The sequence below is a fragment of the Neolamprologus brichardi genome, chromosome 13 (assembly GCF_056152115.1).
Source record: "Neolamprologus brichardi isolate AB-2024 chromosome 13, ASM5615211v1, whole genome shotgun sequence".
Lineage (NCBI taxonomy): Eukaryota > Metazoa > Chordata > Actinopteri > Cichliformes > Cichlidae > Neolamprologus > Neolamprologus brichardi.
Genome location: NC_142116.1, coordinates 6,139,874 through 6,167,372, shown reverse-complemented (window position 1 = coordinate 6,167,372; position 27,499 = coordinate 6,139,874). Strand labels below are relative to the sequence as shown.

The following is a 27,499-nucleotide window of genomic DNA, read 5'->3' as shown; positions in this document are numbered from 1 at the left end:
GACCCTGCCGGCACAGCTGCATTGGCCGAACCCAGAGTCATAACTTCAAAGAGTTGAGCCAAGGAAGGAGGAAAAATACTGTCATCTGAAAATGAAAATGGCATGAACAGAACAGGATCATTTTAGGTCTATGTAGATGTAAAAGATGGGGGTAGAAATGACATTTGTGGGGAGAAAAGCTTTTAACCATAAAGCATTTTTTAGTGTTTCCCTGGCAGTTCTTTATACCGTTCATGTTCAAGTTATCACTAAAATCGAAGTTCATTTAGGTAATGATGAACAAGTAATTACTTGGAGGTGTTCCAAGAGGGCTGCCAAGCTGGAAGACTTGCTTCTAGAAGAGGTTTAGATTTGCTCAGTCAGTTTAAGAGGAGAGGTGGTTATCTACCAGTCAGAAGGTCAGTGGTTTGATCCGTGGCTCCTTCAATCCATAAAATGTTCTTGAGGCAAGATACTGCACCCCAAAGTTTGCCTGACGTATCCCACAGACTTCCAACGTGTACATGATTGTGTGAACAGATGATTGTGGCTTCTAGAAACAGCTGCTATTAAGTACAGTTGCTTTCATTTGTTACCTGGTTGAATAAGGGGCTGCTTCCAGGAGCCTTTGAATAGGAAGACAAGGGGGCACCAAGAACAAGGCAGGAGAACCCGACAGGAAAACAAAATGTTTGATCAGTGATTTTAGAAAGCATGGAAAACATTGCATATTATTGTGTGCATCATTTGCAGGCCTGTGCAGCCATATCAATGCTAAGACATGAAAAGTGTTACATATCATTTATCATTTTGTAAAGAATAGCTGTTTTCTAAAGTGGCAAAAAAAAGTATTTAGCCACTGAAGAATATGTCAAAATTCTACTGAAGTAGCATAATAGTACTGATTCTTCTAAAAAATAAAATATATAAAGCCTAAAACACCTAAAATACAAATGCATATTTGTTACCTGTAGCCATTCTCTTGACAGTATTTTGGCAGTTAGCTGCACCTACAATCCTTTTTCAGGTCTGGCCAGTGCCACCACATACCTTCCCCTCTAGACACACACCTAGATCTTAATATTTACTGGTAACACTACCGAAGTTATTGCAATGTTTTATGATTAAATGTCTTATGTTGTCTATAGAAAGTATAAATATTATTTATGGTCTCATTTAGCTAAACTAAATTTTCCACACAGTCACTGTGATCATGAAACTACTTCCTCATGTAGCTCTCCTTCAGCAGTCTTTGCTCAACCCACTGTGCACAAGGCTCTGGATGAGGCGAGTGTGGCAGGGCTGTCTGTCTGCCTGCCAGCCCTCTGCAGACTTCAGGATTGGCTGCGTAGCGGTCCTCAACATCAACCATAGTGTGTTGACGGTCGATGGAAGATTACATCGGCCGTGGACAGCATTTCGGTCTTGCAGAGGTAAGTTAAGCAAACATTGTCTTAAATTTCGTTGAAGTTTTGCTTTTGTGTCATTGTGTGGAGAAAATAAAAAGCTGCACTTAAGCGGAAACCGTGACAGACGAGTTCGCTGTACAAGTAGAAAGAAGGAGAATTGTCATCTTTCCGAAAGCAGCTGGGAATGATTTGAGCAGAGATGGAAACAACTGTTTATTTCAAGATCAGAAGAGTAGTTTACACGCTTAAAAGACGACTTTAAGGCACTTGCGGGGATCTGGCTGGGACTTTGGGCACAGGCCAGGTTTTTTTTCCTTCTTCATCCCACCCACAAATAGTGCTCAGTGTTGGTTTCTGTTAAAACTTCCGATTTTTCATAGATCATGAAGATGTAGCTCGTCTCTCTTACAGTTAAGCTACACATAAGGCATGCGTTTCGTGTTGCGTAATTGTAAAGAGAGCTACAGGCGTGCGGGGACGGGCTGCAGTGTTGGGTTTTATTTTCAAAGAGCCTTGTAAAAAGCAGGGGCCACTTGTGGCAACACACAAACACACACATACAAAAATGCACTTGACTACAGCTGCACAGAAGAGATATTAGGCTGAAAGCGTAGAACGCGAGTTTGTGTGCGTCCACAACCTGTTTGGCAAGCAGTATCTCTGCATGCACTTACACAGACAGATTCATAAACCCGAGCTAGTACTGTAAACGTTTAGTTTATAAGGCTACTTACTTTGAATGGAAGAATTCAGAGCAAACAAATGGCGACAACACATTAATCAAATGGGGAACACAGTACTGCCTCCCTTCTCTGCAAGGCCTGGAGAGTCACCTTCACAGTTTAGCAGCCACTTTATCTGACATTTCTTAGCTCCAGTCTGACTTGCATGGCTTTATCAGTAGTTTAAATCAGTTGACTTTTTCTTTCTTTCCACTGTGTTGCTTTTCTTGATATTGTGTAATATCTCACCTGTTACTGTTGTAACAGTCATGTTTTGGTGCCTGGGTAGATAACTTTTTTCAGATATGGGAAGTCGGCAAACATGCTGGTTTAGTTCAGGACACTTGACACTAAAAGGAACACTAGTAAATTAACCAAGTTTACATTTCGTTCTCAATGGTGTGAAATTGACTTGAATTCAGTTTTCCGTACTGAAGCACTACTGAAATGCTATTTGTGCATTTGTCAATATGTAGCCACTTCTTATTTCTTATATCCTCAGTGTATTAATTCACCAAACCTCCTGGTTTGTCCCAGACCTCTCTCACTTTATTTACTTAATTGCATAATGTATTCAGAGCATTAGTGCACCAGTAGCTCCAGGGATGACGATCCAGTGTGATCTGTGCATTTCATCAAAGCAATGTCTAGAAGGACAAAAGAATAGAGTAGGCTGTAAGTATCTGGGATCTTAATGACTCATTTTATTACCAAAAAAAAAAAGGTTTTAAATGCCTCTTTTAGAGGGGATGATTTTGTCGTGTTGTTCCTGGAACTATGGCACCTATAGAGATTTGTTTCTTCCATTAGAAAGTTTTGTTAATTTAAGATTATTAGAGATGCTTTTAAACTGAAACCATTACCATACAAGCACTCATTGAGCTTTGTTCCATCCTCAGTAAGAAGCAGGCTATATTGCTGATAAGTAGAGCCTCTTAAAATCTGCAGTGAAGTCAAGTATCCTTAACTGGGGAAATGGACTGTATTCTTGTAATTACTTTTAACTGAGGACAGTTTAGAGCACTTTACATTTACCCATGCTGCAAGAGTGCCTGTATCAGCTACTGGGATAATGTTTGGATACATTGTGGGGGCTCGGGGTTAGGATTATGTGTCTTGACCTTTAGTATCTTGCTGAAAGTCACTTGACTGCGTGAGTGAGGATGACTAGAAGTGGTGCTTTTTGGGATCCTGAAACTTGGAAAAAATCCAATACTTTGACGTCAGTGCCATCACATCAGCTTTGACTTGACCTTTTCAAGCTTTGTCTATTAAGCAGCCTAATAAGGTAGCTGTGTGTAAATATGTGGTGTTCCTGTGTAACCTTATTCTGGACTGAACCTGTTACTTCTCTGGCTTACAACCAGCAAAAAGAGCAGCACTGTGTAGAAAGTTTTGTTCTACTTTATGTCCGGGTTTCATTAAAATCTTTTGAGGTTTTGGTCATTGCACAACAAAGGGCAGCCTCGTGAGTGTGCTCATATCGCCCCCCGGTTGTATTTCATTCATGTGCCTCGTCACAGAACTAGTATTAGCTCAGAGTTCTTTTCATTCCACAGTGCACAGTGGGCCGAACCCAGCGTCAGTTAGGAAGCGAGGAGCTTCCACTTCTGTCATCTTCTAAAATAACTCAGAAAAGACATGTTCTAAGAAACATCATACCATTTCCTTCTATGAAGGCTATGACGTGAAAAGAATTGCACCACTGTTCAGATGCATTTGTGTAGCATGTGCGGGTAGTAGTAAAACCAAAAAACATGTTTTTTGTGCTCTGCTCGGTTTCCTGTGTAAAGCATGTGATTCTGGCACCACTGTGTCCGTCCAGAACTGAAATTCATGACCATGTGCTTCATGTGCCATTAATGTAACCAGCCAAAGCTATAAACAGGCACAGTCACAAATGAAACAATGATTTATGTGGTCAGGAAATGCCAGAGTGGTTAAATTCCAACGCTTGATTAGTATTCCTCCAATTCAATGCCACTGTGTCTATTCATTCTGGTACTCTACATTTTTCCCAACTGCATATCAATCATGGGATAATTATTTTAACTTAACAGATGTACAAGTTAAAGTGTTTCTTCAAATAAGCATTAGCTGTTGTATATTTTCCGATGTTTTTTCACACTATTGAAGCATTTAAGTGACACGATTGTGTCATTTCTGTTTAACCTACACTATATGAGTCATATGCGGTCTGATGTGTGATCACAAAGCATCTAAAGTGACTGAGTGGCCTGCAGGCAAGCTCCACTAACACTCATGTGACTGTGACATACAGCAAAGGAGGAGTCTCTTCTCTTCTCTTCTCTTCAGCCCAATGAGTCTAATAACAGTGTTTGATGTTTGCATCTATATTAATACCATATTTGAGGTTGTGTGTTGAGATGCCAAAAAAATCAATACGCATTTAAACCCAATGACATTCCTTCCTGAACTCTATTGAGACAGTGACCCCTCTTCAGAAGCCTGCACCATGAAGCAGGATTGGGGGTTTGGAGGACTAACCCTGAGATTGGTCGTAGTACCTCACGCTCTGGAGCAGGTTATGTGTGCATTCGCCAATTACTTCTCTGAAAAATAGTGTCAAAGATAGTCAGAGAATCTCAAGTTAAACACCTTCAAAATTCTTTGTCTTGGTCCAATAAGCATCTTTATTCTCCTGTCTCTTGTTTAAAGCAATTTCATAGTTGTAAAAAGCTTAAAAAAAAGCAATATTATCCTAAAACAAAGAACCTAAGGCTTGCTACGTGTTTAGTTTATATACATTTTGTAGGTAAGCCTATGTAGCGGTTTGATTTCCATTTTTGTATTCGCTCTTCAAGAGTTCCTCTTTATTTTGAGGACACCAGACATGCAAGTCTGGTGGTGTTGAACTAAGTTCAGACTGTCTTACCTGCCACAGGAATACCTTTTTATCAACTATGCAATTGTGTGGGATGGTGGGGTCATAATGGTGATAAGTCTATCAGCTGACACATCTTTTTCTTATAGTTTTCCTTCCTTTCTTTAAATATTATTCACTTTTTATATATTACCCTTCCAGTCTTCTCAAAGCAATATAGACTGCAAGCCGAATTGTCACATTAATACCACACTTTTTGTGCACTAGGCTGCTGTGTAGTAGATTTATATGCTTCTGCTTTACACCAACACCTGCCTTTATTTTGTCATATTACATTTTTACAACTGAAAAAAAAACTTATCCATGTTTGTATTAGTGATGCACTGCCAACATATTCCCCTTAGATATATAAGTGCTGATACCTCAGCCAACCCACCAACCCTGGGTTGACTTACTGAGTTGTGTTACCATTCAGCCTGACAAAAGAAGTATAAATGAACCTAGATACATGTTTCCAAAGATAAGGAAAATATATCTTGGGTATGTTGAACTTGCTTTATAGTACATGCTCTAGGTGTGGTTGTGATGTCAATGTTAACAAAGAGGAAATACTGAGACACAACTCTGCTCAGGCTGTGAATCTGATAGGGCTGAATATGCCCGAGACACAACAAGAGTGCCTGCTGTGGTTGTGAAGACTACAGAGATAGTGTGTAACCTTTTCAAACTCTTTTTACAGTATATTACAGCAGCACTTATATATATATATATATATATAAATGTATAGAAATGTGACACTTAAGTTAATTTAAAATTTGACATGCCACAACAAATACATCAGCATTTCAGGTTTCATGGAGTCATCGACTTGCTGTTACGAGCTAGACAAAAAGATTGATAGCTCTCTCATATCTGTTAGTTTAAGATCAAGCTACAACCAGCAGCGACTTAGCTTAGTACGGAGTGGAAACAAGGAAACGGTTATCTTTGCTTTGTCATAACAGAACTCACCCACAAACACCTGACTAATGAAATGTGTCATGGTATGAAACAGTGCAGACAGCCCCTGTTCTATAGGGAGGTATAAGAACAAAAATGTGACTCTGTTCCTTTAAAGATGCATTTTCCTAGATTATTTTTGAGATTTACTACAGTTGCAGCCCAAACTGCTGATGCTGCAGTGACTAAACACTGCAACATGATGTAATGGGAAAACGTCTTAGACATAGTGTTGGTGCATAGCAAAAAATAACCCGTGCATTTCCAAAAAAGTCACACACTGAAAGATACTTAATACTTAATCTCTGGATTCAAAGCTTTAAGACTGTTTAATTTTAGCAGGATCTGTGCAGAATGAGTAAAAATACACTAATACACACTGCATGCTAAAGTATTGTAATGTTAATCACCATGCTATTGCTAGGGATGCATTTAAGCAGGGCTAGAAAACATGGAAGGATTTTGCTGTTGATCTCTTAAAGGTTAATGTTCTTGTGTTTCAGAATAGGAGATATGGAGGGATGTTTGTTTTTTGAATGCTTGCTTCATTCTCAGTCATTTATCAGTCCCATCACCTGCAATGACTCTGTTTAAATCTGTGTTTGCTTTGTTTGGTTGAGTGATGATTTGACAGAATAGGCATTTCTTTGATGGATTAGCCAGTTGCAACAGTCTCCGTTAAGGGAAACATTGGCCTTTTTATATGGTTAACTGAGGTAACTACCCAGACGTGTTTTTCCCCTCACTGGAGACTCGATTCTGGTAAAGAAAAAACAGCTGAGTACATGAGAATAAGCCAAGGTGTCTCCTTAAGACGCTGCTCTGTTGCTGTAGTTGGATGGAAAGCGGAGACATGAGGGAGAGTATTGAAGTGCAGCTGACGGTGGCTTGGCAGACCGCCTTTGACTGTGTGGTGAAGCAGGAAGTTTGACACTGAGAGCACAGGAAGCGTCTGCTGTGGAGCTATGCTAACCTTTTTGTCCAGCCACATTATGGGCTGGAATAATAAATTCACTTTCAGTTAAATAACAGCTGCACCTGATATTCTGTCATTAAAAAGCAGGAAATGGCTTTCTGTTAATGTGTGTGTGTGTGTGTATATGTATATATATATATATATATATATATATATATATATATATATATATATATATATATATATATATATATATATATATATATATATATATATATATATATATATATATATATATATATATATATTAGGGGTGCAACGATACACAAAATTCACGGTTCGGTTCGGTTCGATACTTTGGTGTCACGGTTCGATATTTTTTCGATACAAAAAAAATGTTCATGCCTTTTTATTAATTTGTCATTTATTAAATTTTCACGGCACATTCTGCACCACCTCTCTGTGCGTTCATCATTTGTTTGAAGCCAGCTCACCTCCTGCAACCACTTTTCCGAGAATACGCGCTTCTTTTGTGGTTCGGACTCCTGACATTTCTTTGGAAGTGGAGGAACACCAAAGTAATTGCTTAAAGACATCTTCGACATCTTTATGAGTTCTAAACAAATGTCTGTCCTCCTCCTGAAAATCTTATGTATGCAAACACGCGTTGCAACTTCTTATCTTGTGCGCGTTTTTTATTTTGACAGCGAATGCGCACCTGCGGACCACTTATGTGTAGACCTGGTTATTTAGCTCGTCATATTGCAGCCACAGAAATTCTTTTGTCCATGAAACCATAAAGCTGCTCTTTCTTTTTGCCTTATAGTCTGAGTTGTCATAACTTTTCCGTTTTGTGGTAAGCTTTTCTTTGGCTGTCACTTCTTCAGCCTGACCTGTCTTGTTTGGCTCAGCAGAACTAAAATATATATCCTGCTGCTTTTACACACGCATTCACATAACGCTCAGCGATTCTCTGCGTGATCAACCTCTCACATGTTTAAGCTTGCTGCGGGAGATTTCACTTGTCATGTTTGCATAGTAAGCTAACGATTGATAAGACGATGCCAGAGGAATTGGTGCGCAAATTATCATCACTCACCAATCAGTGCTGTCGCTCTCTATACACAGTTCGCGCGATTGCAAAGTGAATGCAAAAAACAAGCGCAAATTCAAACGCTATTTCAATATGTCACATATTGACAGTGGCTCACCGATGCCAATGACATAATTACCCAGCTACATTTCCGAAAGAATGCAAAAGCATTGACATATATTTTCCTTCCTACGATAGGCCGACGAGCAGAGCAGGGCAGCCCGACTGGAAAAATCGCTAGCCCCGGGACATCGGGCTAGCGATTTTGCGAGCCCTGTATCTGATCGAGTAATCACTCATCTTTGGAAAAGAGAGTTTATTACAGAGAAATGTCTCTTTCCAAAATAAAAGCTATACTATACGCTTCTTCTGGGCTATATTCTCAGCAGCATATTAAACATATCAGGTCCCCATAAGGAGAATCATGTGCTAACGGCTGTCTAAATGATTCGGTAAAGTTTGTATGCGTGCTTGTTGTTTTTGTCTGCTTCCACTTGTCTTTGCACTAGGATGCTATCGGGTAAATGTGCAGTCATATTCGTTGTGTTCCCACTAGTGCTGTCAGCCTTAATCTGAAATTAGGTTAACGCCACAACACGGCAAATCTCCATTAACGAGCTACCGCGGATTGCCCCGTGTGTGGGGCTGGACAGCGTCAACACATTAACGAGCTAACTGCGCTAACACACTAGTTCCCACTCATGTAATTGAGCATTGCTTGGCACATCTGACATACTGTTTTACTTTAGTCCATGACTCGCTTACCTTCAGGGTCATACGTCACATGAAGACCAAAATAGTTCCAGACGCCAGATCTGAATGAGGGTGGGGGAGGTTCAATTTGCCATGTTGCAACGAGCTTAGCTTCTGTCTAGCTAGCTTGCCCTGCGCTCAGTGAATCTGCGTTCGACTACTCCGCCTAGGCTGCACTGTCGAGCGCAGATCCACTGAGCGCTCAACACAGACAGCACCGTCAGAAGGAAAGTTGATAAAATAAATTAAAAATGTTGTATTGTTCGATACATATGCGTACCGAACCGAAAGCACTGTATCGAACGGTTCAATATCGATACGAGTATCGTTGCACCCCTAATATATATGACAGTCAGTTGAAGACACCAAATTGTAGCAAAAAACGAAATGTTTTGGTGTCATCATTGGGTTCAGTTTGCAGGATGCAAAAAGACTGACAAAGATGTTAATGTTCCTAGCTGGTTCATCTCAGTATTCACTTGACTCTACTGCACTCAGGTGTTGCATACCAAATTTTAGTTAATTTTATAAAATATATAAAAAATGTCTCTTGATAATAGTGTAACATGTATTTATCAATTAGTGAAATTAGCCTTAAACAGTCGCACAAAATAACACTGCCTTTCTATGTAAAGAAGTATCGAAATCTGGTTGTGCAGGAAGGTCACTGCAACCAAATAAGTCATAACATCTCGTAAACTGAGTGAAGAGCAAGCGAGCGAGGGAGGGAGCGCTAATTCCTCTTCTCTGAGGTTTCACCTTTTTTTATAGTCGCTGTTTGTTTCACACACAGTGTGCAGATGATCTTTACTTGAAAAGAACGTCCTTTAAAACATGAATTGGCAATGCTGATGAGCTACTGCATTTAACTTTTAAAAGTATAATATATTATATATACCATTACTTCTAAAAACTCTAAAAGGACCTTGTTGTGCTAGATTATATAACAAAAAATAACTTTGCATATTTCTTCTTATTTAGTGGATTTTGCTGCCTCAGTGTACGATTGCATTCTAATGATATTGCTGGACTCCTACCTGGATGAATAACCTCCACAGATGTCAGATTTTTGCTGGATTTCTATTGGCCCAGACTTCTTTTTAAACTCCAGCTCCCCTCCCCCTCCACCAGGTGGGGGAACTGAAAAGAGGAAGTGGTGCACGCTGTATGTATGCTCTGTATGTGTTTAAGAGGGACTTCTCTGAATATGTGATATGCAACTCTAGAGGAAGTGGAATCAAGAAGTCCTACTTGGTAATGAATGTGTGTTGAAGACTTTTAGATGCTACTAATCTTCCGTTTTTTTCCGTTTTCAGCTGTATGTGGCTGCTGTTCGCATTTTGCCTTTTTATGAGGAATGAACTAAGGTGCTTTTTCTACTGTCTACTGAATATACTGCTGATTCTTCTATGGACACAGATTGAGTAAGTCCATTCACTTCTATGTTCTTTCCACTGTTTTGCATCACATAAAAAAAAAAAAAAGACTCTAAATCAGCCTGAAGTCTGTTCTTAACCTGGCGGCCCCTTTTTTGGAGTAGTTTAGTTGAAGTTATGAGCTAAAAAAATATTTGTTCCTATGTTGAGGAAGTTTGAGGGCAAAGCCCAGTCTTGGTTAAAGCCAGCTGAGCATCCGTTAGAATTCATTTCCTGGATGTTTTTAGTAATGTGAAAGTACATTGCATTGAGAAACTAGATAAAACAAATACATTAGGTAATGAATGCTGACCTTTTACAACATAGCACTCAAAGTTTAGGTTCTTCAAAAGCAATTAGATGGATAAATATAACACATTGACTTCCTGGAGTTGTTAAGCCCACATTAGCAGACTTGCTATATTGCACATGATGATGATCTCACCGAGCCCCATTTAGCTCTAGCTTATTGTGGTCTTTCGCTGTCTTAAGCCTGGTCTTCACCATAACAGGTGACTTACTTAGTATGCTGCAGATTCAGCATACTAGATCAATTTCTTCGGCCTGAAAAGCTCTTTATTAGGTTTGGATTTATGTTCAAGAATATCATGCTTAACAAGGATATTAGTTTTGATGCATTTAACTGAATCTGAGCACAAAGAATGTGCATATTTGTGTTTAAAACAGAAGTACAACAACACAGTAGTTTAGCTGGAAATAATTATTAAGGCAATAGCATAACAGAAACACCACCAATATGCAGTCACATGCTTTCAATGCTATTTTCCGGTGTATTTTTTGCATTAGCCTTATTTTGTTTCAGCTCATTGAGCTGTGACTCAGGAGGCTACATTTGTATTTGCAAACTACAAATGGGCCTTTCTGCTCTTTGAGGATTAATGATTATTGTGAGTTTATATTCACAGTAATCCTCAAAATTCTAGCAAAAGATAGATATGCATGCCTACATCTTAGATGATCATTATTATTATTATTGATTTTTTTTTGCACCAAGTAGCTTGACTGTCAATTCAGTATGTTGTACAAGAATATTATATATAATAATATAATGTTTCTCCTACTTCCCTGTTATATTTTCTAACATATGTTGTTACAAAAGTATCCAACTGTTTTTGAGTTTCATCACTTGTGTGGTCATCTCCTATCTGAGTCTTTTGTGCATGATCTGTTTTTAAATGACATGCTGCTGCCCAAACAGTGTCTGTGGAGTCTATATAGCCTTGAGGTGACTGTTGTAATTTGGAACTATATAATTAAATTTAAACTGAACCATTATAACTACATGTCCAGTTACTTTGAAAGCCCTTGCAATCTGGCTGTTGTGTTAAAAGAGGTCTTTGAATAACCAACTCTGTGGGTAGTTATAGAATGTACCATCAATTTAAAAAAACATAATAATATATATCTATTTTTTTAATTTAAAAGGACTGTATTGAATCATCCTTCAGCCTGCTTCATAAAAAACACATAATGAATCGTAAAACAAAATCTTTGAATGGTAGACAAAGTCAAGGTAAACATTGTCTTTTTTTGTAGGAAGTGGTGTAGGTATGGAGGAAAACCAGAAAAAATGGTAAAAGTGGTTAGAAATCACATCACGTCGCCGAGTGGTTTCATATGCCTGTCCAGTCTATATTTGTCTTACGTGAATTTTGTGCAATAACCTTTTTTCCTTTTCTGCTTAAATGTTGTCTGTCCATATTTCAATGCATGTAAGGGAAAAAACATAAATCCACAATACTTACAATAACGTTTTTTGAAGAAAAACTTAGGTGTTTTTTTTGTTGTTGATGTTGGAGGAAGACACATTCCCATCACAAACTATTTTCAGCTTTTAATTCTATTTTGGAGAAATGTTTGAGAGGTAAAATTACCCTGCTGAGTCGAAGACTAAAACAGCAGCAATGGAACCACATCTGTCAACATACAGCTGGTGTGTGTGTAAGCGGGTGTGTGTATGTGAACACACCACAGGATGTTAGCTTAGCCACTCAGCACTGTTTCTGCTTAGTGTCAGACACATTTATTACTACCCTGGGCTTCTTGTAAAGTGTATAAAATTACAGTTTTCCTGCAGCTCATGTTTAAAATCACCTCACATTCGGATCCTTTTGGAATTGGCATCAAAGTTTTTGTTTGATTTCCAATGCATGAAAATGTTAAAATAGTAATTTATAGTTATAGAATTAAAATTTTTGAAATACACAAAATGTGTCTAATTTGTCTTATCGTTTATGGTAACTTAACACTCACTACTGAGCCTGTTTGCAGCTTGGGTGGAGTTGAATGAAAAGTGATGCCAGGCTTCCTCTTAATGATAAGCCCGCTTCCACCCAACATGACCCCTTTGAAATTATTACACATGCCTAAACTGACAAACAGCTTTTTAAAAAATAGTTTATACACAGTCTTCCACATTTCTTTACTTCCATATGAATGTAGAATCAATCTTTGGAAAAGTTACTATTTTGGCCATTTATCTAATCAAAATGTTGAAGTCAGTTTGAGATATGGTTTTTGCCATAAAATCAGCTTTTTTTTTAATTTATTTTTTTTTGCCTGTCCCTGTGTGGGATTGTCAATATTTGTCAATGCCATTTCCATAGAGAAGCACTGTCCACCCTCCCACCCTGCAAGCATAATGCATGGCACAAACGCAAAAAACACAACAGCTCTTATCAACATTACAGATGGAGAGAAACGCACACTGGGGAGTTCATTTCCCACGTGCAGGAAAAGAATAACAAACAATGTATGTAATAACAGTGTGGGAGCCTTGTTCACATACAGTGATGAATGACTTTTGGCTCACGGTAACAGTGAACACAAGTGGATGGATACCAGAATACCAGCTATATTATCAAGTCATTAAATGGTCCTTGTTCCTTTTTTTTACTTGTTTCTTTTTGTCTTTGTGCTAACCTGTTTGTTCTTGTATACGTGTCAAACCAAAGTGCAATTTGTGGAAAGAAAAAAATAACAAAAGGGGGGCGGATTTTTTTTCCTGCTCTAATTCACGAACCACAGCGTTCCTGTATGCTCTGAAGCCTGATAGTGTTTGTTACTGCTGTGAATCTAACATTTGTGAACTTTAAATAATCAAGTTTAGAGCTTGAAAATAAAATCACAGCATTTACAATATTGTGATGTATTTTTTTTAATTAATCAATATCCACAATATTCTAAAAGCCATATATTTCTTTTCAGACATTCACCATCGCATGCAATAATGCAAATGCTTTAAGATGCCAGAATTAAGTTTCCCTTCCACTTAGCTAATTCCACTTAGCTATTTGGCTAGTTGTGCCATTTAACTTTAACAGTGAATATGAAATAATGTCAGGAGTGCAAATTTCTAAGCTCCATAAGAAAACGCTCAGCTTTGATGATGTTTCTGGCTTTCATGTGGAGCATGTCGTGTCACTCCTCTTTTATCCAGAAAGGGACAGACATGATTCTGTTCAATTAACTGAGAACAGTAGTAGACTTCTGAAGTCTAAAAGTTAATGTGTTAATGTATGTGAATGTAATTCACTCTATAATGTTATTTTACAGTGCCACGGAGCGCAGGCTTTAACTGTGAATGATGCAGTGAATCACAGTCAGATTAGGGTTATTCTTGCCACACAGAAGTGTGGCTGCTCCTTTGTATCTGCACATCATACGAAGCCAACAACCTGTGCACATTAACGTTTTTTCAGAGACACCCTTTAGAACAAGAGTTTTCAACTTCGGGATATCACAAACAGCAGCCCCGAGGTATAACGGCTATTTAACAAGTTGAAAAGAAAAGCTGCAGATTTTATCTTTGTAGAGAATTATAGCTGATCAGGCACATTTTAGACTCAGCAGCCTCTTTGAGCAGAAATATTTTTTAGAATCTTTGTGACGTTCCTATGAAATTTGACACTCTGAATCCTTTTAATTCCTCTTTTCATTAGATAGCTTTCATGTTGAAATGGCAACCCTATAATGGCGGTATAATAAAAAGTCCAAATGGTATGGGAGTTAGATGGTCCTGTATATGCAGTGCCATCTCTTCTGTTTACGGACCACAAGCACTCAAAGTCAATTTCTAATTGTATTGTGGTTTGCGACAGACTATTTGAAGATATAGAGCTAAAAATCAGAGGGTTTGTGGGGGTTGTATTCCTACGAGTCGTAATACATATTTTTGCAAAGGCTGTAGCATGTAGACTGGGGGGTCTGCCCATCCATTTTCACAAAACAGACAGAGATACAATCCCTCTGCTTTCTCTCTTTATGAATAGACACTTCTCACTAAATTCAAAGAGGTTAGATGTGTGAGCACGTATGTCAGTTTGTATGTGCATGCACGTGTGCACAAGTGTGTATGCACGTGAGTCACGTGTGTTGGTTCAGTGCAGAGATGCCAAGATGAAAGTATAATGGGGCCGATTAAATTTAATGTGTTAGTGGGAAAACACTTTGACTGGCATTCGGTTACCGATAACTCATTGCAGCAACCGCAGCCAGTGGTGCTTTGGGGACACATAGACGTGACTTAATAAGCTACCAAAATGTGATGCTTCCATTTTATGGAGCCTTCAGTCGGTAAAATGCATCAAGTTAGCGAGTCACCAAGCAACAAAATGTGGAGATCTTAACAAAAGAACAAACTTTGTGACTTCTACCCTGAAGAAGAACAAAGTCTGTGCTTTGTAATATGAATTTGTGTATGTATGATTTTACTTAAGCAGTAAATCTAATGAGGATGTGGCGCACAGGGGGTTCAGTGGCGGGATGAAGAAGCCTTTTTATGACCATTTGTAAACTGAAGCATATGTTAGAGGTTGAGTCTGTGTCTTCATGGAGTCTCTTCAAAGTCCCTCAAATCTTCCTCCCTGCTTCTCCCTCCTTGCTCCTCTCTGTTTGTCAAAGGAACCATTGTGACTGCTTTGCTAATATTAGGCTATGTGTGAGTAAGAGAGAGGGAGAGAGAAGTTTTGTAGCGCATTTTACCATTTCATCACACAGGCCTGTTTCCTTTGGGGAAGTTGATGTCTTTCTGCAGTTAGTCAGAGCTGTTTCAGCATTATTTAAAAATGCAGCTAGCACACACCTCATAATGCAAATTAATTCTTGTTTTGTTGTTGTCACCTTAAATAACTCACACGCTCACTTTCAACTATATAAAACCAGGAAGGTGGTTTTAACCACAGCTTCACTCCCTTGCCAACACACGAGAGTGGATGGATTGTGCGTTGAACACAATGACCAGTTGTCAGCAGTGAATGCACCCAACAATTAACTGCACTCTTCAGATATTGCACCAACTGACATCACACGAACTGTGTACTAGGGAACTGGCAGGTGGAAAATCATTCAACTATGTCGGAAATTTGCATTCTCGAATGCATTCTGTCAGGTAATCAGGGTTCAATGCATGTGTGAAAAATGTCTTTGGTAATCCTGACGCTCACTTACCAGTCTTCTATCTGCAGTTGTATCAGTGTGATTTCATCACTGGGAGAGGAAATGAGTTGATGCAGCAGTCTTGGTATTTGGCAACTTAGCCATATTTGGAGAAAATTTACTACAGATAAAAGCAAGATCAGACATCCCTTGGTTGTTAGTCCTTTACTGATTAACAGGATATCAATTAACCTCTTACTAGTAATCTAATTTATCCTTGCGCTGTCTACTGTGATTTCAATGTTATTTTTTTTCTTTATATAGCACCAAATCACAACAGCAGTCACCTCAATTGTAAAGCAAAGACCCTACAATAATACACAGAAAAGGAATGCCTTAAAATAGCATTCTTTGTAATGTCTTGGAGGGCAATTAGGGGTCTTCTGTAGCTTCAAAAAGAAATCTGTTGTATAAAAGTCTATAGACCAATAGGCTTAGGGGCTCACTCATGAGTTTCAACTCTTTTTGAATACTACATAACGTTTATTGTATGATTGCAGGTTGTATGAGCATAAAATTGCACAGTTTACCAGAAATTAATTTCAGTTTCTTGAGTTTCTCAGTCTCATCCAACCCTCATCACATCCAAACGCCAAGATGGATGAGGCTTCACAGCAGAACTTCACTAAGCACTAGTAGAGATCACAGTTGTGTCTCTCTCATATAATGTCTGGTGGTAACTCAAAAAATGAATTGAATTTAATAACTCTGTGGGGTTGGCTTGGGCCAGCTTCATCTTATCAAGACAACTTGGACAATTCTATGTTTCAAAATTTATGGGAGCAGTTTGTGCCCCGGTGCACAAATCAAGGTCCCTAAAGGCATGGGCTGGGTGCCTTTAGAGACCTTGATTGTGGAAGAACTTCATTGGGTCGCACAGAGTGCTGACCTCAACCGCATCGTACACCTTTGGGACACATTAGATTGCAAGTCAGGCCCTGTTCTACAACATCATTATCTGACCTCAAAGTGCTTGGGAATTCTGGATGAATGAGTAAAAATTCCCACACACATACTCCAAAATTTTGCTGAAAGCCTACCCGGAAGAGTAACGGCCTTTATAACTGCAAAAGAGCCACCTATTTAAAGTGGATTGTCCTAAAAGGTTGTGTAGACGTGTAGGTGGCTTCGTAGCTTTGTCTATGTATAATTTCTATGATTATCATCTACTTGTACCACAGTAGAAGGCGCAAGGATAAATTATATTGCAAGTATCAGGATATAATGCTTGTCTTCAAAGCCAAATACATTGCTACTGTAAGAGGAAAACTCGTTTAAAACAAATATATAAGTCATTAACTAACACGTTAGTTTTTCCTGTTTATCAGTGTTGACAGAGCTACTCTGTGATCACAGAGGTTAGGTAAGCTCGGGCACAGTAGGCAAGAGGTTTTTCACAATCTTCAAAAATACCACACACGAACTGACACATTATATTTCCAAATAAATGTTATACACTGAATTTTTCAACTCTGTAGTTTTTAAAACAGAAATATTTAGGAATTGGTGAACATCTTTGTGCACCAACGCACAATTTTCTTCTAAATCCTCTCTTTACTCTTCACCGAATCTCTATTCGGTCTATTATTACTGTGAAATATGACTAAAGAATGTATGAAAGGAATTGCAAATGAGAAGTTTCCAATTTCTGAGTGACTTAATTACTTGAGGTGGTGTGATATACAAGCCCTGACACTGATGCATGTTTACGGTACATGCTGTCCTCTTTAGACTCCTTGCTCTACATTGAGAAATAACTGCCTAATGTTTCAACTTCTTACTAATAATCATGTTGAATATTATTGTTAGGCGCATTGTTTTTTTGCTATAAACATGTTCTTTTGTCCCTGTAACAGATATACAGTTGTTATAATGGAAGTAAATTTAATGTAATATAATGTATCCCTATCACAACCCTAGTACGAGATGGGGATAATTTTTGAAGACCAATGTACGCCTTAAAATAAGATTTGGGTTGCTAGCTTTAGGAAGCAAACAAAATCTAAACTTCACTTTTCACTGTTTTGAGACACTGAGAGCGACAAAGGACGCAGGAACCAGTGAGACTGGGCGATAGGGAAAGGGCATTGAGTGAAACTGTCCGAGACTGAGAAAAGAAGGCTGATAGTTCATGCAAGGGTGAACATGAAGGCGCAAAAAAGGAGGAACATGGGGGTTATAAACACATGCAGGGTGTGTGTGTGTGGAGTTGGGGTGTGGTTTGGCGATTCACAGTTGAGAAAAGAAAATGAGGTAGGAGAATATCAAAATGATGCGTGGCTGCGATGTAGAGGCATCGGATGGCAACCGGATGGCTGCGGTTCTCGAGGCGCATCGTGACTTCCTGTTTGTCAGCAGCATACAGGAAGTAAGAGGCCCCTTGAGGATGGTCTTTTTTTTATGCGTGCAAATAAAAATGAAGTGAGACCGCGAGGTGTGTATTTTTGTGAGATGAAACGGTTGATATGGATAAATACAAGTGAAAGTTAGTCAATAAGGTTAAATGCCTTTTGCCTACTGTACGTGGCCTCGCCTAACCTCTGTGATTAGAGCAGTTATGTTGACACTGTTAACAGACAAACTAATGAGTTTGTTTGTTATTTGCATTCAGACTAGTTTGCCTTAATGATAGCAATGGATTAGGCTTAGAAAATAAATATTATATTATTTACATATTCATCTTTGGAGTCAATCAGTAATCACAACCCTGCCTTGATTGCTTCATGGCTTTTTTTACATCAACCTTTTTTATCAAACGGGTAATTTAAACTATCCACTCAGATATCGACTCAGAAGTCTTGGTCATTTTCAGTTTATTTGGGGAAGTGCCAAATGTGAGTGACGCACTGGGTTTTTGACACCTTTCTGACATCATTTTCTCTGGTAGTAAACACGTCTTACTCTTTACTGGAATCTTAGAGTCCTTTTCTCATAGGGTGAAATGTGACTGATGACATGGCCACTTGCATTGGTGTAGTGTTCTGGATACATTGCATTACAGACAGGGATTGCATTGATTTGCCTCATCGATGAGAGTTTACATTCAAGAGATCCAATTGAAAAGAACTTTTAAACTTAAGCACATAATGATGGAGCCAATCAAGATCCAGCTCATTATTTTTGTTTTTCTTTGCCATCCTCATGACACAGTTACTGTTATACAAGCAGACAACTGTACTGAACATTTCTATCTGACTTAACTCTTGATATGCAGGTAAACCAGTATACTGACATGGCTACACGTCAGCGGTCACATAAAATAATCTTAGATTCAGTGATAGGTTAAGACTGAATCTCTCCCTCATGGAAAACAATGCATAGTGGATGCTTGAAGCAAATGACTGGAGCAAGTTCATAGTTCTGCCTGATGTTAGAACAGAAAGCTGCTGCTGCACAGCTTCATGGACATGAGAATCAGTGGTCTGCAGCTGTTTCTACATCAGCCATGTTCAGTTTGTCCTTAAGCTGCATGCATTCACTATTCACGTGCTGTTTTTCTTTCCCCTATTTTCTTCTCAGTGGAAAAGAGCAATGGTAATGAGAATAATAGCAGCTAATACATTATCACAGTCACAGGATGGTGTGTTAATCATCAGTATTTTATTATAAGCATTATAAACACTTGGACTTCCCATTGGCATTCACACAGAGCGAGCCCTTGTAACATTGTCTTCTGGCTTTGTAAAAATAAACTCTTTATATAGATTTACAACACTTTTTGAAGCTGTGGTTACAGGAACTGAACACTCAAGTTCCTTAGTGATGAAACATTTACTGTCAGTTTGCCGTTGTATGTGAGATCGATATCAACTGATTTATTGTTATGACCTGTTACTCCTCATATTTCTGGAAAAAAATATTTCCTTCTCGAGCGATCTTGTCTCCGTCCTTTACTTTCAGTTCCTCCAAGAATTCAACATAGCATAAATAGATGACATTATAGTGCAAAGGGTGATACATTTTCCAGTCAGAACCACTTTTATTAGTAATGTTTAGTTAAAAAAAGACTCGACTAAAGAGGAAGTCATATCATAGAGAGCCTTTGCTGCTGTCTTTGCAGTTGCTGGACGCCCCCACTGATTTGTACAGCAGGCTAAAACCCAAGTGGAGCTCAGATGTAGTGAACGAGCACCACCACGATAAATGATTGTGCTGTTGTGCGATCCCTGCCAGTCAAACAAAGTAACCTACAGTTTTTGTTTTTTTTGTATTCTGCATATTTTCAGACTTCTCACCAAATTTAAGGAAATGAAAGTAACTTTCTTTAGCCACTGTTTTTTGTGTGCAAAATATATAGACGCATGCACTTCAGTGCAGTCAACTCATAGTATCTACTGTACTTGTCGTTAAATAAACTACAGCTTAAAATACTTTAAAAAGGATTTCCTTGTGGTATTTCTCTCTTCCGTTAAACAGTTATTAGCATCCATATGTAGTCCTATCAACCCCTGCTAGTCTGTGAATGACGGAGATTTTGCTAGAGAAATGATCACCAGAGTGTGCTTTTGCTGTCTGGCACGAACATAATGAGAACTGTTACTTCCACACCAACATTTTGTAGTTAAACCTTTTGGTTTGTAGAAACTAGTTGAGGAAGTCAGAGAGTAACTCGCAACACAATACTATCACATCAAAGCTATTTATAATGTTGTGTTCCTGTGATATTTGAAACACGAAACAGTTATCTGTAATCTACACACACAAGCCACACTATTAGGTACACCTCGCTACGTATTATATAGTTGTGGCAAATTTGTCAGATGCACATCCAAGATGCAAATCTCCTGTTCCACAACATCCCAAAGGTGCACTGATTGAGATCTGATGACTGTGAAAGACATTTGAATACAGTGAACTCACTGCCATATTCAAGAAGCCAGAGATGATTTGAAATGTGTCATCCTGCTGGACACTGCCATCAGTGGCTGGATGGACAATAGCAGGTTGGCTGTGAAGTTTAAACAATGCTCAGTTGGTACTAAGGCTCTAAAAGTGTACCACCAACCTGAACTACTGGCCAGATTGGATCCATGCTTTCATGTTGGTTAAATTCTGACTCTACCATTTGAATGACATGGCAGAAATTAAGACTCATCAGACTAGGTAACTTTTTTCCGATATTCATTCATGCAACTTCGATGAATTCGTATGAATCCTCAGTTTCCTCTTTTTAGCTGACCTGAGTGGCAACAGGCGTGGCCTTCTAGCCCAGGGGTGGGCAATCTCAGTCCACGAGGGCCGGTGTTCCTGCAGGTTTTAGATCTCACCTTGGGTCAACACACCTGAATCACATGATTAGTTTGTTACCAGGCCTCTGGAGAACTTCAGGACATGTTGAGGAGCTAATTTAGCCATTTCAATCAGCTGTGTTGGTTCGAGGACACATCTAAAACCTGCAGGGACACCGGCCCTCGTGGACTGAGATTGCCCACCCCTGTTCTAGCCCATGTGCTTCAAGGCTTGCTGTTAATTTAAAGATCCTCTTCTGCTTAACTTGGTTTGTAAAGAGTTCTTATTTGAGTTACTGTTGCCCTTGCATCAGCTCAAAGCAGTCTGGCCCTGGCATCAAGAAGGCATTTTCTCCCAGAGGACTGCTGCTCACTGGAAACTTTCTCTTTAGGACCATTCTCTATAAACTCTAGAGACGGTTGTATGGGAAAGTCATAGTAGTTCATAGGTTTCTGAAATACTCAGACCAACCGGTCTGGGACCAGCTGCCATGCCAAATTCAAAGTCACTTAAATCACAAACTTAAATCACCTCCCTCAATCAGATGCTTCGTTTGAACTTCAGCTGGTCATCTGTTTCATGTCTACATGCCTTAATGCTTCGAGTTGCTGCCATGTGATTGGCTGATTAGATTTTTATGTTAATGGGCAGTTGAACACGTGTACCTAACAAAATGGCGAGTAAGTGTATCACAAAAACTGTGTAACTGAAGGAGAAAAAAATGTCCCTAAAAAGGCAAAAAGCAATGGTAATCACTACATTGTGATGTCAGCAGCATACAGCGTTTTTGTCACTATTTTTGTGATTCAGTTTTGTTTGCCGTCTGCCATTTTTTTTACTGTCTCTACCATCCTGTAGTGGAGTCATGAATTATATAGTCATCAGAAAAGCCTTTTATTGATAAACAAATTGTAAGAGGAAACACAAATGTACTGCAGTGCAAGCATCCTGCCTCATCCCTAATGGGACACTGGGATGCTTTAAGAATGCACTCTGCTGCTTAAGAGGTCAAAACATAATTCAACATCAGCTTGTTTTCCCTGTTTTTCAAGAATGCCTGTGATCTGTCTTCCAGGGTGCGGCATCCAGTGCAGATAGAGTAAAACAGAGGAAAGCAGAAGATGCCAGGACCACCTCCACCACCGCCACCTCCAGCAGCTCCCCCTCCTCCTACTTTTGCTCTTGTGAGATTTTGTTTTCATTTATCTCTAAATCAAGCCAGATCTGTTGCTCTGTTCTACTGAGATAGAGACATCTTGTGGCCGTATAATGTCATAACAAATCTTTTTTTTTGTTGTTATTTTTCATTCATAGTTTCATCTACATGGCCTGTCACTTTAAAGTTTAAGTCATTTAAGAAATAACAGTTTTCTCTTTCTTTCACTGACTGTTTATCCATCTCTCTATAAAATGCTATAAAGTAATGTAGTGTTGAAAAGCTTGCTCTAGAAATCTAAAAGCTTACAATTTACTAGGTACCATTTCACACTGAAGAATATAATGTGTTGGAGCTATTTTTTTTTTTATTATTTCAAAAGGAAAATGCTATTTAATTTCCAGAAATTAGTCTTTTGTGACAGACAAAAAGACCGCCCACTTTGAGGCATTTGACTGGTTGAAGGCAAGGCAGATAGCAATCAGCAGTGATGCGACCAGCAGAAAATGGGCAGTGTAATTTCTGCCAAGAATTTGAAGGGAAAAGAAAGCTTAAATATGCATTGAACACTGGGTAATAATGAACAGTATCATCCTTTGCTGAGTTGCGTTGTCCAGTAATATCTGAAAAAGAAGTGCAGGCATGTTCAAAACAACAATATTAATGTTAGATGTATTGTAAATCCCATAATCAAAAATATATTAAAATAACTTGTAACCTTGATTTTAACCACTAACATTTTGCTTTAATGTTAATTTAATTACATCTTTTTTCCAATTAAGCATAACTAATTACAGTTACATGTATTGCTCAACTTGCTAGTGGCTTCCCAAGGCTGACAGTGTTTGTGTGTCTTCTTCAGGCCAACACAGAAAAACCAAATCTAAGCCGTTCAGAGCAGCATGGAAGGAGTGCTCTTTTGTCTGATATTGGTAAAGGAGCCAGACTAAAGAAAACTGTTACAAATGACCGCAGTGCACCCGTATTTGACAGTAAGTCGATGTCATTTCAGTGACTATTTCAGTTATGATTGCAAAGGAGAAATAATGGAGTTATTCGTATTAACTTAGTCACAAGTAATGAGGAAATAATATGATTCAGTAATGAATGTCCTCCACATGTCGCAAGAATGATTAACTCAATATTTTTTTGTTTTTTTCTATCAGAACCCAAAGGAGGAGGAGGAGGTGGTGGGGGAGGAGGAGGAGGAGGAGGAGGAGGAGGAGGAGGAGGAGGAGGTGGTGGTGGTTTAGGAGGCCTGTTTGCGGGTGGGATGCCAAAACTGAGATCTGCAGCGAACAGAGACTCCAATGGTAAAAAAAAATATATGATACAAAACAATGATAAACAACAAAGAAAGTTTTGTGCAATCTTGTAGTTTATTTTTCCGTTTTGTTCTCTGTCAGACTCGGGACCCAGCCGAGGACCCATTCTCCCACCTGGAGGCCGATCCGGTGGCCCAAGCCCTTTTGGTGGTGGTGGCCCAAGCCCTTTTGGTGGTGGTGGAAGCCCTGGCGGCGGACCACCTAGACTTCCAGGAGCCCCTGCTGGTGGCCGTAGCAGTGCCCCTGATCTTCCCAAGGGCCGCCCAGGTTTTCCATCCAGGCAAGACTCTCCAGGAGGTGCTCCTCCTCCCGTACCCAACGCACCTCGACCTGCTCAGTCCTTCCCATCTCGTGGGGGCCCACCTCCACCATCACTCCCCTCAGGACCAAGGCCGGGCCATGGATCTCCATCTGGACCACCAAGCATTCCATCAGGGAGGCACGGCCCTCTTCCTCCGCCACCAGGAGGTTCCACACCAGGCCCTCGACCAAGCTTCTCCTCGCCTCCAACTCCAAATAGCAGCAGACCTCCCTTACCGCCTGCTCCAGGAGGGAGGCCCCCACTTCCTGATGATCGACCGCCACCACCACCTGCCCCTGGAGGACACCGGCCATCCATACCACGTGACATGCCACCTCCTCCTCCTTCAGTCAACTCCAAACCTTCTCCGTCTGTTGCTTCTTCCTCACCTTCTCGTCCCACACCCGGTGGGGGCGCACCTCCTCTTCCACCAGGACGTCCAGGGCCTCCTTCCTTACCTCCCACCCCAGGAGGAGGTGATGACCCCTCACCTCGTCTACCCCAAAGAAACAGCTCGCTCAACAGGTACTGACGAAGTTTTATCTGATATGCCACCTGAAATCTGTTAAACCTTAATGGATGACTGCAAGAAATAAGAAATGCAGCGGTGCATTTCTTATCAGACACTGGGAGAGAATGTGAGCATGGTATCTACTTTGGTCGACATGTCAGAGTTTGCATAGATTCAAATCTAATAGCTGTTCTATGATGCTGCAGTTCACACTTCATGCAAAGGAACCAGTAGCTTCCTTAAAAAGGCCACTCGCAGTTTGAAAACTTAAGTTGAATGTTGATAAAATCTTTTTTTTTTTCTCGAATTTAATTTGGCTTTAAACTAAGAGGTTTCCTAGTCTAGTCACAGCCTAAAACATACATACCACTAAGCACTTACTCTAGCTTTGGAAGGTTCCTGTTGCTACTGAGGTAGGAAACCTACTGTTAAATTAGGTGTTTGCTTTGCTATTAAGCAGTAGGTAATCGTCCCAAACCACAAAATAAATGACAAACAGATAAAGCAAAATTAAGTACACAATAAAACAGCAAACTTGCAAGCTGCAAGGAAAAATAAAAATAAAGCTAAACTCCCTGTCCACACCAAAAAACACAAAATAATGTGTGTATTTATAAAACAGTTAAGTCTGCCCCACCCCTCAGGTTTCATCTCTTAGCTAAACTCCACCTGGTGTCTGCTTACAACATCGGCTGATTTAACAGATGGCATTCAAACATTGCTAACTGTGGAGAACACAAGGAGAGGTGCACACAGCAACATCCAAATTTGTTTAACTAAAATGGCAAAAGTGACTGGGGTGCAGATCTGAAAGCAGAGCGATTGGTGCTTGATGCTCCATGAAGTTAAATCTGTATGTCGTATTTCAGATATGCAGTTTAATCCTCAAGGTTTTAAAGTAGTGTGCACAATGATTTATATTTCCTAAGGGATGTGTGCTTAAAAAATAGGGATACTGTAAAAAAGATTAACATAGATTAATATTACATTTATCTTCGCCAGCCATAGTCCAGCACCACCACCTACCCGCTCAGGACCTCTCCCTCCTCCACCAAATGAGAGACCACCATCTCTCGGAAGGAACCAGTCATCAGTACGATCGGGTAAAAAAGCGCTCACCTGTTAATTGAACTATGAATTACTGCAGCATTCAAATTTTATATTAGACATATTTATGATATAGCATGCCCATTAACATCAAAAGTTACTGGATTTTATGCCACTTTGGATCATTTAACATCCTATTGTTTTTTTCTCCCCCTCCAAAGGCCCTCTACCTCCTCCACCTCCTGCAGGTCGACCTATGGGACGGCCAGGCCCAGAGCCCCCTCGTGGTGGACCTGGAGGCAGGCCTCCCCTTCCTCCTGACAGGCCGGGAACAGGAGGTGGGTTTCCTCCACCACCACCCATGGGGAATGGTTTCCAAAACCACAACCAAATACAAGGTGAGAAAAACCCTTAATATGTCATTAAGGTTTATTTGAGTAGTCTATAAAATAATTTTGCTACTTTATGGCAAGAAGATGGAAAAATAAAGAGGAAAATAGCACTGAAGTATGTCGAGTCTGTTTAAGGAACAATAAAATCATAAAACCAGCACGTAAGCCCATGTGTACCAGTGGTTACTTTGCTAACAGAAGAGGCTAACTCTGACTTCTAAAGGACTTTTCCAGACGATATTCAGCGCTGTTTTTAAGACATAAGAACTCACTCACCTCCGCTGGAGTTTTTTTTTTTTTTTACTCCTTTAACCAAAGTAGTAAGATTGTAAAACAAGAGTTTACAGGGATCCATTTTTTAAAATTACATTTTTAGTCATGTTTCATCCAATTCTAAACAAATACAATATCCTTTATACATATACTGTCATAAAGCTAAGTCATTCTGCTGGAGAAATTAACACTGACACCTTCATTCTTTCCATTAATAGATGAGTGGGAGGGTCGGTTCAATTTTCACCCAGTGTCAGACCTTCCTCCACCCGAGCCCTATGTGCACTCCCAGAAGACCTACCCCAGTAAGCTTTGCAAAAATGAAAGCAAAGGTGAGTTCTGCATGTTATCTACACTCAGTATCGTTAGATGATCTTCATGCAGTTTTCAGTTTGCTTACTAACCTGTTAAAGACACTGACAGACCAGTGCATAACATTACATATTTCAACATTACTTTGGACATGAGCCACTTGATCCACAGTCCTTTACATCACAAAAAACATCAGAAAAAGGAAAGAATATAATACAGAAAAACGTGATGCTGATTATAATATTACAAATTAACGATATATTATTGATTTAATATATTCAATGTGAGATTACAATCAAAGAAAAGTAGTTTATCAGCATTCCTTTATGGTTTGTAAATTACTTCTGACAAACTGACAGCTGACATTTCAGCCCAGGCCACGTTCTGGTACCAGTCCTAATTGTGTTGTCTGTGGCCTATTACTGCTAGTCTCAACATTAATTTCTCTCTCTTATAATCGTCTGCAGTATTTTTCCGACATTTGACAATAGCTCCCATTTGACTCCCAACATCAAAGTTTGCTGTCCCTCCCAGTTCATTACTTTGCTTTTGTAATCTTCTTTTCAACAATCAATCAATGTCCCAACTGGAAAATGTCACAACATTCAGTTTAGTTCTGTTAAGTCTTTCTGGCTATAATCAGACTACCCTACAATCTTTAAGAATTTGTGCACCAATAAATTAAAAATATTGAACTCACTAAAAGTTTTGGCTGATATTTACATTATATTAGTCCAAACTTCCAAACAAGTGGGAAAACTGTTGATCTGGATTGTCAGACACTGCCATCTGGTGGAGGAAAACATGCTCTGTTACTAAAGAAAGCACTAACTTTGTGTGTCTTTGATTCTTTGCAGGTTCTGGTAAAAAGGAAAGAGGAGCACCTCCTCTTCCTCCTATACCCAGGTGAAGATAAGATGGAAACTATCGCAACACTTGGAACTACCCCCTTCGTCTACCTGCCCTATTTGTCTTTTTTGTTGCGCTCATTGTGCTTTGACATGCAGCATGTAGTTCAAGTAAGAACTGCAACATGTAAGATGGACCTGAAATACAGTTGTCCAAAAAAAAGGACAAACTCACAATGTGGAGTTTACATCATGTGCCTCTGTAACAGCAGAATGACACATTAAATGACCAAAGCATGTTTGTATTTTGGTACACTTTGTCTAGGTTTACAACCATGCTGTTTTATTTGGGTGTCCTGAGTCATAGCTGCCTCATGAGCAACAGTGGTTTCATGACCCTTTATGCACATCGACTTTATTCCAATAACTTATTTAGTCTTTGCTTACAATGTTTGGATTGCATAAGCTGCTTGCTAGTTATTCCTTTCTTATCGACCAACCAGTTACACTTTTGAAA

General features: G+C 39.4%; 1 protein-coding gene across 2 annotated transcripts; it reads left to right on the top strand.

Annotated features, from left to right (window-relative positions):
- The first annotated feature begins 1,268 nt into the window (after positions 1-1,268).
- On the top strand, positions 1,269-27,178 carry wipf1b (WAS/WASL interacting protein family, member 1b). Of its 2 annotated transcripts, XM_087850032.1 has the most exons (10): positions 1,269-1,412; positions 10,033-10,140; positions 21,893-22,001; positions 22,836-22,965; positions 23,140-23,286; positions 23,380-24,124; positions 25,113-25,213; positions 25,379-25,555; positions 26,041-26,154; positions 26,992-27,178. In XM_087850032.1, the coding sequence occupies exons 3-10, from the start codon at positions 21,939-21,941 to the stop codon at positions 27,042-27,044; spliced, it is 1,530 nt and encodes a 509-aa protein (XP_087706158.1). In that variant the 5' UTR covers positions 1,269-1,412; positions 10,033-10,140; positions 21,893-21,938; the 3' UTR covers positions 27,045-27,178. The 2 variants fall into 2 exon arrangements, with proteins under 2 accessions (XP_087706158.1, XP_087706159.1); XM_087850033.1 differs by lacking the exon at positions 10,033-10,140.
- Positions 27,179-27,499: the final 321 nt, after the last annotated feature.